This window comes from Engystomops pustulosus, chromosome 2 (genome assembly GCF_040894005.1).
Source record: "Engystomops pustulosus chromosome 2, aEngPut4.maternal, whole genome shotgun sequence".
Lineage (NCBI taxonomy): Eukaryota > Metazoa > Chordata > Amphibia > Anura > Leptodactylidae > Engystomops > Engystomops pustulosus.
The window spans coordinates 134,760,184-134,779,280 of record NC_092412.1 but is presented as its reverse complement, the minus strand read 5'-3'; the positions used below and the strand labels follow the sequence as shown (position 1 = coordinate 134,779,280).

Genomic DNA, 19,097 nt, shown 5'->3' with positions numbered 1-19,097 from the left:
TATACATTTCACCTGTATGGCTTTGATGCCAATATATACCATGCACTGTATATAATCACCGGTTGTAATCAAGCATGAAATTTCCCTTGTGTTCCATATCCTGGGAGAGTATCATTTTAACTGGTTGTATGTAATTGTTATTCAATAAAGTCATTCTTATTTATTCACAAATACATAGGTTTTATTGAGTGCACTTTGTTGGATTTGCATCCCCCTCAGTGGACAAGCAAAATAGGTAGTATGTTATGCTTTAACCAACATGGTATTTACGGTAGATATATGTACCGGGATAGTGAGAGCAGTGCAGTGTAACTACTGCCATATTCAGTGGTTATATTCTCCCTGTTTTACACAGAGTTAGCTCTGACACAAATTTCAAGGTTTTTTTGTACCTGTTTACTAAAACATATGCAAGGTATAGTTATATAATGGACATAGACATGCTTCCAGCTTTCATGTGAGGGTATCCACATCAACAGTTACAGTTACCAGTTATTTGTTACCAAATAAAACTACCATAAAACCAATATTCCAAACAGTAGCGCTACAATTTCAAATGATCCCTCCAAATGCAACCTAAGGCATTACCACAACAAAGAATATACCAAACACGGATAATGAACGGAAGACTATACACAGACAGACCAGTATTACCAATAATTTACCAAGTATGAACTCCATATAGTAGTAGATACCAGTCCTGCACAGAGGCTCAAAAGACGCCCCTCATGTATTCTTTTCTCTTCGGTTTGATATTTCAGACAACTTGTTCCATCCTGAGGGTTTATAAAACAGTCAGTTATATTCTCCTCCCACATACATTATATATTCTCCTCACACCACAACTGACCACACTGTGCCCCCACGTATATCATATATACCCCTCACACCACAACTGAACACACTGTATCCCACATATATAGCATATATACCCCTCACACCACAACTGATCACACTGTGCCCCCACATATATCATAGATACCCTCACACCTTAACTGTCCACACTGTGCCCCCACATATATCATATATACCCTCACACCACAACTGAACACACTGTATCCCACAAATATAGCATATATACCCCTCCCACCACAACTGATCACACTGTGTCCCCACATATATCATATATACCCTCACACCATAACTGTCCACACTGTGCCCCCAAATATATCATATATACCCCTCAAACAACAACTGATCACACTGTGCCCCCACATATATCATATATACACCTCACACCACAACTCACCACACTGTGCCCCCACATACATCATTTATGCTCCTCACACCACAACTCACCACACTGTGCCCCCACATACATCATTTATGCTCCTCACACCACAACTCACCACACTGTGCCCCCACATACATCATTTATGCTCCTCACACCACAACTGGTTTTATTCTGCACTCCAAATGACACTTTCCTAAGATTAGGCTTAAGCTTACAATATTTATGTATCAAACTGGCGCCTTGGAATATAATGTATAGATGATGGGCAAAATCCTGTGATGCCTTCGCTGGTAAAGTCAGGCTAAGCATGTACACATCACCACACTGACTTCACTTGAATATCTATGCAAGTCACCAGTTAGGCCATATTAACTCTCTATAACCAGCTTACGTCTCTAAATCGGAAAAACGTTCCTATATGGTTAAGTTGGAAAAGGACTTCCAACAGTGAAAAGACATGTCATAAGTCACATGTCTAAGTTGTCTACCAATATCTTCTTGATAGAAGCTTTATAAAAAGTGATGATGCAGTGGTATATGGTTCCTTCCAGGTTATTTACAATGCTTCTCTCAGGAGATCCCCTCTGATTTAGACAATGCGGACAAAAGGGCTTGTTCCTCCACGTATGGTGGAAACGCCCGATCGTGAGGGGGTTCATGGCAGCAATTTGGGATCTTATCCACAAGATAGGGCCGAACTTGTTGTTGAATAAGTTGGGGTCTCAGTCCTGAGGCCCCCACAGATTGCGAAAAACCAGGGGTTCATCGGACCCCTCACCATTCCGTCAAACTAATGGAGCAGACAGCCGTGCACAACCGTTCTGCTCCATTAATCTCTATGGAGCTGACGGAAATTGCCAAGCTCCGTACTCACCCATATCCGTCAGCTACATAGAGATTAATGGAGCAGAATGGTCATGCATGGCGGTGAGGGGTCAGCACTGAGACCCGCACTGATCAGCAAGATAGGCCCTAACTTTAGTTCGTGGGAACACCCCTTTAATTGTGGATTGCTATCTTGAATGTGCTTTACCTGAAGTCCCAAAAATTGCTTGTAGGCTAATATGGTTTTCTGGCAGTCAAAATTGCAATAACCAATCTCCTACCATTCCCTTTTCATACGTTTCATACATTGCATCAAATATTGATGTGCCATCTGGATTTTTCCCCCTCTGTGTTATGCCGCCCCCTTTTCCGTTGTCATGTCAGTGTTATTTTGTCCCTTGTCTTGTTTCATTTTCCCTTTTATATCCTAGGTACTATTTTCTGCCACAATGGTTTCGGTAGACATTATGATAAGATCTCAGCAGTGACTGCTTTTCAGCCTATTGTCTTTTTCTTTACCTAGGTAGGTCATCCTGCTCCTATTTTCTGTCCATCGAAAAATGTTAATATTCGTGTTTATACACCTTTTCTCATCCACATTCTAAAACTTTGATAACCTTTAAAAATAATGTGTAATTTTTGGGGTTCTCAGGATACACTAAGTACACTTCACCATGGCATAATAATGCCTTTCCTGAAATTAGAAAGTTAAAAAGGGGAAATATGTGGATACATGTAGGTGTGGTGACGCTGTCCCAGCTCTTAGAGCAGGGGTAGGGAACCTATGGCTCGGGAGCCAGATGTGGCTCATTTGTTGGCTGCATCTGGCTCTCAGACAGATCATAATAATAAATAGTGATGGCTGCTGTGTGTCTCTTATCTCTGATCATTGGACACAGGCAGCGATGTTACCACTGCCTACGTCCTTTGTACAACCCAGGCGCCATCACCGCCTACCTATTTAGTGGCATGTGCTGTGGCTACCTATTTACTTGGGGGCATGTGCTGTGGTTACCTATTTACTGGGAGTATGTGCTGTAGCTACCTATCTATTGGGGGTATATGCTGGGACTACCTATCTACTGGGAGGCATGTGGTGGGTATCGAGTTACAGGATCACTAGGCAGTCTTGTGGTCTAGAACAAGCAGACGGTCAAGGCAGGCGGCAATGATGCGAGGTCGGGGACGGAGCAAAAGGTTCAGGGCTGGCAGCGAAGGAGCAGAATCAGGAACAGGTCCTGGGTCACAACCGGAGGTCAACACTTGGAAAGGAAACACTGTGGAATGCTTCCTTATAAGCATGAAGCACTAAGATCCGGCGGTCTTTATAGGAACCCAGGAAGTGGTTAGCGCCAATCAGCGGCACACTGGCCCTTTAAATCTGCGAGTGCTGGTGCGTCGCTGGCCAGCCGGGATGGGAGCAGGAACATGGAGAGGCGAGTGATCTCGGAAAGGGGCGCCTCCACGGAGAGGGGCACGGGTGTGCCTGCGATCCCAGACATAGATCGCAGGTGTACCCATGACACTGGGACTACCGATCTACTGGGGGCATGTGGATATTGTACGGCTCTTTTGGAATAACATTTTAAAATATGTGGCGTTCATGGCTCTCTCAGCCAAAAAGGTTCCTGGCCTTTGTTTTAGAGGATGGTAAGCTCAGAACGTTTGAGCAACTGCAAAGGCAATTTAACATCCCTCACCAGTCTTTTTACCAATACCTACAGCTGCGTCATGCTTGGTCTAAACATTTTAAAGAGGGATACCCGTCATTTGAGACTCTCTCCTGCTGAAACACTCAGGAGGCACGAGAGGCCTCATATCTGCACTCTATAATCTACTGCTGTCAAAATACCTGGAGAACTATCCCATACAGGCTAGAGGTAAATGGGAGGTGGATGTAGGACCAATAACCGATGATCAGTGGTGTACTATACTGGAGATGTCGCCACAGCTATCTCTCTCGGAAACAATAGATACTTGCAGCTTCTTCTAATTCATAGGGCATGCAAATCTCCTGTTCTCCTGTGGAAAATAGGGGCGTGGGACAATGCAAATTGCCCCAAATGTGGGGTAGATGATGCTGACCTGCTACACATGTTCTGGGGCTCCACTAAACTTGGAGCATATTGGAATGAAGTGCTGGCATTAATTAGAGAAGTCTGCTCCCTGACGCTTCAACCCTCCACTATTATTCAACTCCTTGTACAGGCGGTTCCCTACTTAAAGGGCACCTACCACCACAAAACTACCTATAAAGGTAGATTGGGTGGTAGGTGGATCAATGGGACGTGAGGATAGCCCTTTTAAGGCCCTCGTCCGGCGATCCTGCCGCCTGCGCAGAAGAGCAGGCCCGCGCCTGCGCGGTCACTACTCCGAAGCAGGAGCGGGCCTGCTCTTCTGCGCATGGATCGCCAGACGGGGGCGCGCAGCTACGCGGAGCTGCGCGCCGAAGATGGGTGAGTAGTAGGGGTAAAGTGGCTACCGGGGCGTGGAGTAGCCGCCTCGTGTAATCTCATATGCGGCTACTCCACGCCCCAGTAGCCGCATAAGTAAATTTGAATAAATATCAAATAAAAGTTATCAAAAAAGTGCAGGGACGTGAGGATTAGCCCTTAAAAGGGCTATCCTCACGTCCCATTGATCCACCTACCACCCAATCTACCTTTATAGGTAGATTTGTGGTGGTAGGTTCCCTTTAAGGACACCCGACTTACAGATGACCCCTAGCTACAGACAAACCCCTATGCCCACTGTAACCTTTGGTGAAGCTCTCTGGATGTTACTATAGTCCCAGACTGCAATAATCAGCTGTAAAGTGTCTGTAATGAAGCTTTATTGATAATCCTTGTTCCCATTACAGCAAAAAAAATATGTGAAACTCCAATTGTCACTGGGGCAAAAAAAAATATTTGTCTGGAACTATAAAATAATGGAATTATAAAATTTACAGTTTGAGCTTACATACAAATTCAACTTAAGAACAAACCTATGGAACCCATCATGTACGTAACCCAGCGACTGCCTGTACATCTGCTCAGTTTCATTAGAGGATGCTGGTTATTACTAGTCTCCTGGCACTTGTTGTTACTGTCATTACTGTATGAAATGTCAACTATCCCTTTACTGATCCATCCTGTGTTCAAGGCTTCTCTGCAGTCTTTTTCTTCTTGGACCTTGTAAATTAGATGGTGGCTGATGGCTTGTTTAGCAGCAGAATTTTTATTTATAAAATTATCTTATACTGTTTCCTTACAAAGAATGGCTGGTCCATTGTACCTCTTGTGTCACCCTCTTCATTCTCATAGAATGTAAGCTCTTGTGAGCATGGCCCTCACTACTTTTGTTCCATATCAATGTTTGTACTCTGTAATGTAATATTATGATTGTATATGATTTGTAAAGCACTACGGAATATGATGGCGCTATATAAAGATTATTATTACCCTTCTCTTTACAATCCATTCCCAATGACACCTATTCATCTTCGGTTAAAAATCAGTTGTTTATTTTAGCAGAAATTGCTCAGCCGCTAGTGTTATTTCTACCATTCAATATAATATAGCTTGATGATGGAGACCATGAACAGTGATGTGAACTCGGCCTAAGCCTTATTTACAATTCTGCATTAGAGAGTATACTAAAAAGTGTGGTCTAGAAAACTCCTATAAGATGAAACCAGTATACATTACCTAGTTCGAGCAAGCAGGTAATTCAGACAAAGAGCTATGATAGTTAGGTAGGTAGAATTTAAAAAAAAAAAAAGTATATCTATAGGTACAAATACACAATGACAACTGTAACATGGTTTCTGTGGTTAGGACTTCCTTAAAATAAAATCTGGAGATAAAAGAAAAACAGACTGGTGGAATAAAAGCCACAATTTATTTGTTTATTTTCATTATAACACTACTTCCATCATAACAATGGAGATCAGCCTACTTGCCTATCTCACAGAGTAGGACAATCTCTTTGGTACCTAATTGTTGGGTACATATATAACCACACTACAGCCTCTAAAATCACAGTAAAGATTGATGCTGGGCTAAGGAGGCTTTTATTACTGTCCCGCTTAGAGAACTAAAGAACCCCTGAAATGTAGCAGCAGTTTATACCAATTACATACTGGAGAACCCATTACTTGGCTAACAGATTTTAAGACCGGTGTGTGTATTATTAATGGTGATACACTTAAAATAATTTGGAGATAGGTCTGACCTTGCCTCGTTTCCTTTATGACTTAAGGTTTTGGATATATTTTCAAGGCACTACCCAAAAGGAGAGAAAATACTGGGAAAAAAATTATTACTATTCTGATTCTTCAATAACAAGTATTTTCTGTAGGAAGCTATATGATGTAAAATGACACACAAAAATAATTTAAAAAGTTTTCATTCAACTGAGGAGACATCCTAATAAGCACAATGTAGTAGTTACTTGAGTATGAAAGCCACAACATTATGTTTGCATAACCACTGTTATACTAATACACTATGGGGCTCATTTACTTTGGGCCCCGCAGACCACACTTTCATCGGACATCCCGACGATTTCCGTTTTGCGCCACAGGGACGGGGTTTTTGGCGCACAAGATTGGATTTTTGAGCAACCGCGCCAGCTTCCATGCGACACAAATTGGGGGACAGGTCGCCAGATGATCCGAGGGATTCAGACGAACCGCGGGATTCAACTTAAAAATTGTGCCGCAAGCCATGCACTTACATCCCCCGGGAAGAAGGTGAACTCCGTCGGACCTGAGCGGAGAAGAGACACATTCAGGATTTTGGGCGCGCAATCTTAGTGAATCGCGCCAGAGTTCATCCTTGTCGGACAGTCCAGGACGGGGATCACGCAGGGACCGGGTAAGTAAATGTGCCCCTTTGTGTGCACCATAAAGATTACATGAAGCAGAATATATTTATGTGCAAAAATGTTACAGCAGAAAGTTGTGATACATTCGGCTATAATAATACTGCAAAATATATTGATGCAAAAAGAATGACACTACAAGTTGGGCATATTTGGCCTAGTGGCAATAAATACAAAGAAGGTACAGTTCATATTTATCTCACGCAGGCATGGGTCTTGGCCAAAATATCTAACAAAAGCAGGGTAAGCCATAATAACTGAATAGTACTGCTGTAGGCTGCAAGTCTGAGCTGCATATTCTGGCACAGCTTATGATAAAAGCAGCACTGGTTCTGGGTAAAATTAAATTGACAACTTTATTTTAGTTTCAATTAACCAACTTAAGCTTTTAAAAAAAACAAACAAACAAAATTGGCCCTAAATTATGAATGGGGAGATGCCATGGACTGCAGTACTTGTATCCCACTTACCATTCAGTACTGAATTTCCATAACCACTTTCACTTTTTAGTGTACAATTATTACTGTGCTCTGCTTAGGTGTAGACATAAAGGAGACATAATAAAATGCTGCAAACAATCATAGCAGTGTCATCCGTGGTAGCCCTAATTTCTAGGCTTAAAATAGAAACAGCAATTTGCTATGAAAAACTCAAATGAACATTCTGCAACATATTTTATATATTCCTCCCACTGGGTTGGTAGTGGATCTGCACTGAGCAAGGGGATATTCTACAAGATGGAATTTATAGGCAATTATCCCAGAGAGAGCACCAACAGTAGGGACTTGTTCACACTGCATGCACGATGCAAACCTCAGGTAAGTCTCATTCACATGCATCAATGGTTGATGAGAAACAAAAGCCCTAGCCAAGAGCCTACTAGCAGATGTAAATAGTTATCACTAACAGTTACTATGCCTTATTTTTATTATATTATTTTCTGTAAAATTAATCCGCACAGAACAGTGTCAACAACAACAAACTACACTGTTCACAGTCAACCTGCAGAATGAATGCAGCACCAGAGTAGATTGCCACTAGTGTATGGTATACAGACAGGTTTAAAGAATCATCTCATATGTATCTGGAAAGTAGAAAAAGATTAACATAAGAGCAAGAGGAAAGGTGATTGTGGAAAGTGGGTATAAAAGTGGAAGCCATTTTATAAAAGATACAAGGTCATTACATTTGGAGCCTTCACTCCCATCTATGTTATTCAGTTGCAGCAGCTGAAAGAGGGGATGGCGCTGGCACTTGCAATGCATTTTGCCCGCACACATCACTGCTGTTCAGTTCCACATTCTCGTTGCTGGTAGTTGCTGTACAACTCATACATTCATCTGGAGTGGTCTCTGTAGATGGAGCTTGAGGTTCGCTGAGGCATTGCACCTTCTTATTCAGGTCATTACGCTCCGTCTGTAAAGCTCGGCAAAGCTTCTCTAGTTTTAGGATTTTGGCCTGCAAAGCTTCTTGCTCTTTATCACGAACAGTTTTCTGAAAGTGAAATTGAAGTTACAGCTTACAAGTAGTTAAAAGGGTTTTCCTGCAAAAGACAACTATCCTGTATTCAAAGGGAAGAGTTATTAGCATGGGAGTAGACAGATAGCACTACAAATAGAAGATGACACCTCTATGGAAAACATTACAACTGCCCACATTCCTCATAATAGGCGATGTCACAGCCGATCCCTTTTATCACAACATGCCTCGAAATCTCTCCGAAAAGGTATTAATGAACAGGCTCTAGACTATTGTTGCCTATGGCCATCTGGCTGCTGAAAAGCATATACCTACAGCTTATTGCCCACAGGCAAGTGTGATACATCCAACGCGCATTGGGGCTCATTAACTAATTAAAAGGGTCTGCGGACCGCACAAACTTTGGATATTCCGACGATTACAAATTTGCGCCGCATTTAAAAGGGTATTGTGCCGCCGACTTTCACGCGACACAAATCGGGAGGCGGGCCGTCGTACAATTCAACGGATTCAGACTAAGCGCGGGATTTAACATTTAAATTGTGTCACAAGACATTGCACTTACATGCACCAGGAAGAAGAAGAAGGTGAACTCTGGCGGACCTGAGCATGGAAGGGACACAAGCAGGAAATCGGACGCACGATCTTAGTGAATCACGCCGGAGTCAGACAACGCACAGCTGGGATCGCTACAGGGCCGGGTAAGTAAATGAACCCCATTGTGTTCAGCCGGAACACTCCATCAAGCAGACAATGCGTGTTTGATGTGAGTTGGACACATTTTGCTAGTTGGCAATGGGCCTAAATGTTGTTACTGGAACTCAGGAAAGATTGCAGCCCCCATAATCATGGGCAAGAAATAGTATTTTTAAATGTATATTGTAATCTTGGATTTTGAGTCATAAATAACTGTTTCAGGTGCCAATGTTTTCCTATATAATACAGAAGAAAGGGAGCCTGCAGTAAAGATGAAAAGCAACAAGCAAACACAGAAGAAGGATTTATAGGCTTCAAAAGAATACATCCCTCCTGTAACTTTCCTACATAAAGTCCACAACAAAGAGCAGCCAACTTTTATCCTGTGTCAGCTACAGTGGGATAGAGGTTCAAAATGAATTAAAGGGTCAGTAGCTTTTTTTTTTTTCCCCTCCATTATATTACGTATTCAGACCATTTACTGCTAAAATACATAGAAATTAAAATAACAATTAATTGCAGATTATATTTTAGTGATGATCTAATTGATAAGCAATAAGAGGTTTTATCCTTGGAATACCAGTTTAATTTCTTTAAATCTCACCTCTTCAGCCATCACAAGCAGTGCCTTATTACTGCTTTCCCATCTAGATCGGTACATACTTGTCTCTTTCTCCAACTTCTTGATTTTTTTGGTCATCTACATGACAATTGGAAGAAAAGTGTCAATGAATAGTTTAGTAAAGACAACTAAAATAGTAGGTGGTCACCTGTATACATAAGAAAAAAAAAATAAAATGATAAAGAATGGCTATGCATACCCCAAACATTAGAAAGGTAAATACAAATAATAAAGAAAATAAGACATATTATAACCGTTCAATAAGTACATGGCTTGGTCCAAAATTTGACACATAGACAGGGGTCACCACCAGTCAGAGGACATAGGATGCAGATATCAAGTCACAAGGAGAAAGATATACAGGCAGTCCCCTACTTAAGGACACCCAACTTACAAACGAACCTCTGGATGCTGGTAATTTATTGTACTTTAGCCCTAGGCTACAGAAATAGATGTAACAGTTATTAAAGGTGTCTGTAATGAAGATTTATTGTTAATCCTGGTTCTTATGACAATCCAAAATTTTTAAAATCCAATTGTCACAGAGACCAAAAGAATTCTGGCTGGGGTTACAATTTTAAAATAAAAGTTCCGACTTGCATACAAATTCAACTTAAGAACAAACCTACAGAACCCATCCTATATGTAACCCAGGGACTGCCTGTATATGGACCGTAGAATGATTTGTTTGAACTCATACCAACAATTGCATGGCATAAATACAAGTCCATGAGCACCTGCCCCAGTACATACATACGAACAATCATTCTCCAAAATTGTACAATGCACAAAATGTATAATGTGCAAAAATACATTTTCAATCCACATGTCCACTTTATCTCTTTACCCGTTTTTTTTACAATATTAAAAGGCCCATTCCAAAATGTGCCATGTATCATATAACTGGAGTAATTCTCACCTTGTGCTAAAAGAAAATGTTAGATTAATATGTTTGTGTACTCAATGTGAATACGTTACCAATCTAGTAGAATAGAGTACACAACATATCCTTTACTTGGCAGACAAACCCTTTTAGCAAGTTATGGATTTTGATTCACCTTTTCCATTTCTTGTTTAAATGTTGTGAAAACCTCATTGCTTTTAGAAAGAGTATTCTGGAATTCTTCAAATTTCTCTGTATACAGGGCCAGCTGAATGAAAAAAGAAAGGAAGAAAGCAAAGTTACAGTCACACTTTGCAGTAGATATTGATAATTTTAGGCATACAGGCGATAGTCTGAGTTTACTGCTTGTTATTTCCTGTCTGTAAGAAGTGTTTGATTTTACAGGATATTTTATTTATCATATAGAAGAGAATGGGCAGATATTCATTAAAAAAAATAAAAAACACACACACACACAAAGACACATCCATCCATACTCAATCAGTATGGCAGACTACTGCTCTATATGGAAACATATTCCAGCTGTGAGGTTTATGTAAAATTATGCTAAATCACTGGGAAGGAATGAATAGTAGGAAAGAAGATTACTTGCTGCTTGAGGTGGGTCTCCTGCTGCTTCATAAGCTCACACATGCGCTGGGATTCCACCGCCTCCTTCAAGAGCTACATATAAAAATGAATATTAAGATCAAACACCAAGATAACTGGGATGCTGCAGAAATACACACTTTACTATGGTTATGGAGGTTTTGGACATGAAATGAAGTATCTGTAAGTGAAGAACACATCTAAATGGACAAAGCGCCACTATGTGGTCATTTTGAAGCCATCAAGTAATATCTCCTGCCCAGTCTATAGGTCTCATTTATTTGGAGAAAAGCAAATCATGCCACAACTCTAACTCTAAGAGAGACAGAAACAGCCCCAATTATCCAACCCAAGAAAAACTGAAAATAATATAGTGTGGAAAATGATAAATTATCTTGTTCGGGGATTGGGAGCAAGCAGGAATCCCATTGCCTCCTCTACATATTTAATATGTCCGAGTGTGGAATCTTTACTTCACCTCACAACAGAGGGATTAAAAAAAAATCCTACCCTTCAGGGTTCATCATGTGCCAATTCCGTACCACAGATGCCATCAACAGCTTTGTAGTAAAATTGAAAAACAGCAAATCCATTTTTTCTAATAGATTTTTTTTTTTGGCGGTGGCCATAAGAAATGTCTTATAAGGCAAGAAGCAGCACAATCAACTTATACTAAAGAGAAAAATGACACATGGTCAATGCCAGAGGAAAGCACAATATGAAGGGGTTATGTTTCACTTACAAAGTCCTTTTCCCTCTGATGACGCTCCTCCACTTCCTTGAGCATTTCTTGAGCCTGCTGCAGTTTAGCATCCACCAGCTGCTGCTGTAGATCCTTGTGTTTAAAGACCTTATCAATGTGCTGTACAGTAGAGAGAAAATCAGTCACAAGCAGATAAACTTGATTTGTCTTTATTTGCCATTTGTCTACAATAGTTTACTTAGTTGACCTTTTCTAAAAACACAATACAAAAAAAAAAAAACAGTGTATATGGAAAGCATTCAGACCCCTTTAAATTTTTCACTCTTTACGATTTTTTCACTCTAGCTCTGCTCACCACTCCCCTCTCCATGAAAAACAGTGGAGGATGGCCACTCACACGGGGAAAGATAGCACATGCCGTCGCCGTACTGCCATTGCCGTCTATGGAGACGAATATCTAGGTCCCTCAGACTATCATTTCAGCCAAGAAGAGTTCTTCTATTTTGCACATTAATATACACTCTGCACCCCATCTTGACAGAAAACATTTTTTTTTATATTTTTGCTATTTATTGAACAAGAAAAATAGGAAATGTCACATGGTTATAAATTAATATATATGTATGTAAGTATCCTCATATTTAACTGTAAATTTCCTTCTGATCTTCCTTGAGTTGGTTCTACACCATCATTGGAGTCCAGCCGTGTTTAATTAAACTGACAAGACTTGAATATGAATGACATCTAGCTGTGTAAATAAAACCTAACAGCTCACACTACATGTCAGAGCACATGAGAATCACGTGGTCTAATGAATTGCCCAAGAAGGGAAGAGAAGGGGAGAGTGAGAGAAAGAGAAAAAAAAAAAAAAAGAGAGAAAACACTGTAAGGAACAGATCTGGCCAAGGTTACAAATGTTTTTCTGGGTTCCCAAGAGCACAGTGGTTTCCATAATTGGAAGAAGTTTGGAACGACAACTTCCTCGACACGTCCGTCCAGCCAAACTAAGCAATCGTGGGAGAATAGCTTTGGTGAGAAAGATAAAGAAGAACCCCAAGATCACCGTATCTGAGCTCCATAGATGGAGATGGGAGAAAGTCACACAAAGTCAACTATTACTGCAGTTGGGGCTTTATGGCAAAGTGTGCCAATGGAAGCCTATCCTCTGTGCAAGAGATATGAAATCCTGGGAACTAAACAGGATCTGCAAGGATGAATGTATCATTTCCAAGAAGACTGATGGCTGTACCAGCTCAAAAGGTGCTTCTACTCAATACTGAGCAAAAGGTCTGAATACTTAGGACCATGTGATATTTCAGTTTTTCTTCTACATTTGTTTTGTCTGTCAAGATATGGCGCAGAGTGTACATTAATGAGCAAAACAAAAGATCTATTTCATCTTAGCAATTGGCTGCAATGAAACAAAGAGTGAAAATTTAAATGGGGTCTGAATACTTTCTGTACCCACTGTACTTGCAAAAAATCATAGCCAAAAACCTCATGTGACTTCTTTATGAAGAAACCTGCTGCGTCTCCTAAAACCAGCTCTAAAAGAAGACTATTAACCTCCATATATTTACATCCTACGGACTGCACTTCATACGTACCTCCTCCCTTAGTTCATATTGCTCTATTAGCTTCTTTAACCTGTCAGCTAGTTCACCATTCTCCTGGCGAAGCTTAGTGTTCTGCTCATTGTGCTGCTCTATCTGAGTCTGGATGTCATTCAGTGTCAACTGGAAGTGAGAAGTCACCTCCCTGCGTTTCTCCTCTTCTTCACGAGCTCTTTGTACACCCTCCTCCTGTGCAGATAAAATAGAAGAATCTGAACTGCAATCTAAACTTTCCATTATATATTATTCCATGTATATGAACACAGGAATAGCATAGCACTTCAAGCAATTTCATGAGTTTAGACTTACCTTTAAACTTCGGTTGTGTCTCTGAAGCTCCCTGCACAGACTCTCCAATTTACTCCGGGCTAAAATGGCCTTGCTGTGTTCATTACGGAGCTGGTCCTTTTCCTGGATTATCTGCGTTTGCTTCTTTTGCAGGACCCTCATTTGCTTTTGTGATGTTCTATGTTCTTCCAGCTTTGGGAACCACAGAAAAAATATTAAATGGCATCATATCATTTTATAAACTGCTTAAAATGCATCTTCTTAAGCATCTCTTCTCTCACCAGTTCTGCATACTTCTTGCAAAGAGCAGCCAATTTTTCTTCTGGGGTGCTTAGTGTGTTTAGGGTCTGCATTAGCAATGTGATCTCTTTTCCTGGAATAAAAAGAATTATTGAATGAAAAGTTTAATTTAAAAGGAATTTATAGGGCATGTTCACTGGGCGGATCTTTTTTCAGATTATGATTCAAAGAGGATCACAATATCAATATCAGCCAAGTAGTTTTGAAAAGGATTGCACACTTACCTTGCACCAACTTCAGAACCAACTAGTAAAGGTGATCGCTCTAATTACATACATGAGTAACTGAGACCTAGTACTAGAATTTCAGTGACTGTACAATAAAGTTTAAACAATATTCAATTGTTAAATTATTAAAATTTTACATTTATTTAAAGTTATTATAATTTTACTATTGTTACAAAATAACAATAGCTACAAACATAATGACAGGGCACCATGAATCTAGTTACTAGACCAATGAAAGTAACAGATTTGATGGTACCTACAAGGTAATATACAGATTCCAGAAACCATTTTTACTTACCAAGACCCTTGGCCTTTTTCTTGTCTGGCACACGCTTCTGATCTTTATCTGTGTCAGTTATTGTCCTGTTATTTTCTGCACCACGCCGTTCCTCCTTTAATCCATTAACTTCTGGCACGACAGGCTCGGTTTCTCCATTCCTAGCAGACCCGGGAGGACCTTTATCAGTCTCCTCTGAATCTGCCACCCCTTCTTGGCCACCATCCACACAATATGTATTTAAAATATCCTCTAACTGCCTGCTAAGTTCTTCTGATACATCACACTTAGGAGGGGCATTACACACGGCTCCCTCCCCTGTAAACAAACAAACAAGTAAAATCTTAAGTAGAAGAAGAAACATGAAGTCACAAGAATGTATATTACACCATAAGATACATGATAGACAGAAAATAAAATAAAGACTGTAATAATCATCTTCATCACTGAATTACAAGAAGCTACGCAACTATCTCAATAAACTCAACCCTGTTAATATATCAATATATTGCTGCTTGCTGTCATTGAAGGAGAATTCTCGTTAATATTCTGAGAGTTCGTTCAGGCAGCATCCATCTCACAGCTAAAAAGTGGATGCAAGTGTATGATATATGATTAGAGATGAGCAAACTTCTACTTCGGTTGTGCGACCTGCTCATCTCTATATATAATGCTGGATCCTAAACTGCATCACAAATCTGTTAGAGTGTAGCAGAAGGCGTAACATGTGTCAGACTGGGTCCCAAGGTGCCTGAGTACAATTGTATCCACCGGTCCATGGACGTTTCCAGCAGACACAAAGTACTTCTACAATTCTTGTTCTGCGTTCCTTCAAGTGCTGGGTTGTCATGGAAATTTTGTTAAACTTGGAATGAGAAGAGGACCTGCGATCAATCTCAACAAAACTTTACCACACAGGGATCCAGATTTGGGGCTGTAACTAATGTCCTTGCACAGGGACTTCCCATATCTGCAGGTGAAGTACTAACACTATACAACCCCTTCTAAACTGCATTCTGATACACTGCCAAGCTTACATACACAAGTAGAAAAGGGCAAGTCTTTGCACTGGCTAAAGAAAAGCATATGCACTGTGTGAACAAGGACTAACAGGAAGGAGCTATCCTCATCTAGTCACCATGAAGGCAGGCGCATGCACAGCTCTAAGATGCTGGCATTACTATGCCACTGCCCCATCACAGCTGGCGGCTCAGTAATTCACACACACTGTACAGTGGAGCCCCCCTCAGGATGGGTAGGATAGCTGACACTCACCTTGGCTGGTAGTACTGCGGGGAGCCGCTGTAACCTGCCCCTCTGGAGGTGTTATAGGGGCAGCAGAGACCGCTGGGCTGGGAGAGGCTGGAAGTACAGATGTTGTGCAAGTTTGCATTTCCTGGTCCTTCATTGTCTACGCTGTGAAGGGGAAGTGAAGAAGCAGTTTAGACGTTGGTAAGTACTGGGTCCTAGTAAGCTAAAGGACCTTCGATGATGTCATGAGCATGTGATTAGTCACATGTGAGGGAGGAGCCAGGCTGTACTACTTTGCATTGCTGGGTTCTACCATGAGTAGAGCCGGTAACGCAAGGTGAGCGCGGCACTGGAGGCGCGCAGACTGTCACCAGTGCTGTGTGACCCTTGTGCAGATATGGCTGGACCCTAGAGGCTTTGTAGTGGCCCGTATACATCATTAATACGGAACGAGCCATGTGCAGGCTTTAGTCTGGACAGACCTTTGGCTCAGTGGGGGTCATCTCTTTTTAATATTTGGAAATTGTCTTTTTAGCGGGGGTTGGGTTTGAGAAATGCATCTTAAAGGGGACATAATAAAAAGGATGAAGAAAGGGAATGAAAAAAGTATGAAGATTAAAACGAATAAAAATACAGAAAGGAAGAGGTATTATGTGTTCCCATGCTTCCTAGATGGGGAATGAACATGTTTTATGTGTAGATTGTAGTGGAATTAACATATATTACACATATTTAGTTGTGTACAGAATTCTCTGAGCATCCTAGATGGGGAATGAACAGGTTTCAGCACGTGGGTAGATTATAGTGAAATGAACATATATTACACATATTTAGTTGTGTACAGGATTCCCTGAGCATCCTAGATGGGGAATAAACATGTATGTACAGATTATAGTGAAATGAACATTATTATTCTGTACACAGCTAAATATGTGTAATACATGTTCATTCCACTATAATCTACACATATAACATGTTCATTCCCCATCTAGGATGCTAAGGTTATTCTGTACACAGCTTAATATGCGCAATATATGTTTATTTGGCTATAATCTACACATAAAACCTGTTTATTCCCCATCTAGGTTGCTCAGGGAATTCTGTACACAGCTAAATAGCTGTAATATATTTTCATTCCACTATAAACTACTTATAAAATATGTTCATTCCCCATCTAGGATGTTAAGGGAATTCTGTACACAGGGAAATATGTGTAATTTATTTTTTATTCCACTATAAACTGCACATACAACCTGTTCATTCCCCATCTAGGATGCTCAGGGAATTCTGTACACAGCTAAATATGTATAATATATGTTCATTCTACTATAATCGACACATACAACCTGTTCGTTCCCCATCTAGGATGCTCAAGGAATCCTGTACATAGCTAAATATATGTAACATATGTTCATTTCACTTCAATCTACACATACAACATGTTCATTCCCCATCTCAGGGAATTCTGTACACAGCTAAGTATATGTTCATTCTGTCATGGGTGCTACTGCGACATGGGTCGCAGGTGCACCTGTGTGCCTTTCAGTGCCCCTGGATTGTATCTGCAGCCTCACTTTAGCCCCCCCCCCCCCCCCCGGCTCGCCAATAATTGGCACTGGGTGCCAGCCTGCCCTGATAAATTGCTGGCCCTTTCCTGTGTCCCCTGCCCGATCTTTGTCTTAGAAAAAACTTGTTCCCTATGTACTGTGCCTTTACAGTGATTTCCCGTTGTGACCTTGATTCCGTTCCTGACTTCGCCTCCATGCTGCCTGTCCTGACTTCTGCTACGTCCCTGACTCTGATTCCGTGCTGTTTGTCCCGACCTACTTCCTGTCTACGACTTCTTCTCTGCTTCACGATTCTGCACCTTGCCTTGGCCACCACCGCGGACAAAGTCATGCCTGTGGAGCGACCTGGTGGTACCACGTGGCAGCAAGTCCAACCCGCTTTGCGGCGGGCTCTGGTGAAAGCTGGGTACCAAATAGACTCCACTGTTGGCTTACATCAATGTCCGCGGTGGTTCAGTGGGTCCACTACCCCTGAATCCTGACAGTAAGATTCGGCCATCCGGCTACCTTAGCTGGCTGACCTCACTACCATTGTGACCCAGATGTCCCAGCAGATTGCCGCACAAAGCCAGCAACTTGGACAACTCGCCACCATCTTGCAGCACCTGTTGACTACACTGTCTACTGCTGAACCCAGGCTGCAACTTTCCATGCCCACCAAGTATGACGGAGAGGCCAAGCTATGCAGGGGCTTCATTACCCAGTGCCCCTTGCATATCGAACTTATGCCTACACAGTTTGCTACACAACGGGCTTAGGAGGCTTTCATTATCAGTCTTCTCCCCGGGACCCTCCTCTGGGACAGGAACGACCCGGTCACGGCTCGTCTCATCACATTCCTCGCTGAATTCCAGTCCGTCTTTGAGAGCTTCAGCCTTCCTGCATTTCGGCTCTTCTGTTCTACTGGGTCATCCGTGATTGCAACGACATGAGGTCCCTTGTCCACCTTGGTCTTTTCGGTGTCCTCCAAGCCACTGGTGGGTCTCAACGTTTTATACATGGACTTTGCTGATGTTTCGGAGAAGCAAGTGGAGACTCTGCCACCACACTGGCCCTATGATTGCCCAATAGACTTGATGCCGGGTATGTCTCCACCACAGGGTCGAGTGTATCCCTTGACTGAAACCGCAGCTATGTTGGCCTATGTGAAGGAGATCCTGCAGAAAGGCTTTATACAGAAGTCTTTTTCTCCTGCCCGTGCTAGATTCTCTTTTTTGGCCAGGAAGGATGGCTCCCTCCGTTCATGCATCGATTACCGCGGTCTCACGGTGAAAAAACGCTACCCACTGCCTTTGATCAGAGAACTTTTTGATTGTCTACGTGGTGCCAAGGTTTTCACCAACCTGGATCTGCGAAGGCTTATAACCTCATCCACATCCGTGAAGGCGATGAATGGAAGACGGCCTTCAATACTCGAGATGGGCACTTTGGGGCATATTTGTCAAGATCTGACGTGGCACAGAGGCACTGGAATAATCACAAATGCTAGCTTATTGCTAGCACTTGCGATTATTTCCCCCAATCCGCCACCTTCAAGCCAGTGGGCCGGCGCAGGGTGTTACTGTCCCCGCACCAGCGCACTTGCTGCTGCTAGTGACTTTTCACATGTAAATGTTTTTTCAAAGTTCATTCTTTTTCTTCATTCCTTTTCCTCCA

At 41.7% G+C, this 19,097-nt stretch overlaps 1 protein-coding gene across 1 annotated transcript; it reads right to left on the bottom strand.

Moving 5' to 3' along the window:
• Positions 1-5,922: 5,922 nt before the first annotated feature.
• TXLNA (taxilin alpha) lies at positions 5,923-16,170 on the bottom strand. Its single transcript, XM_072136601.1, has 10 exons — positions 15,898-16,170; positions 14,644-14,940; positions 14,100-14,191; positions 13,840-14,010; positions 13,525-13,719; positions 11,957-12,076; positions 11,215-11,289; positions 10,781-10,873; positions 9,705-9,800; positions 5,923-8,419 (listed from the first exon to the last, which is right to left on the bottom strand). The coding sequence occupies exons 1-10, from the start codon at positions 16,028-16,030 to the stop codon at positions 8,138-8,140; spliced, it is 1,554 nt and encodes a 517-aa protein (XP_071992702.1). The 5' UTR covers positions 16,031-16,170; the 3' UTR covers positions 5,923-8,137.
• Between the last annotated feature and the right edge of the window lie 2,927 nt (positions 16,171-19,097).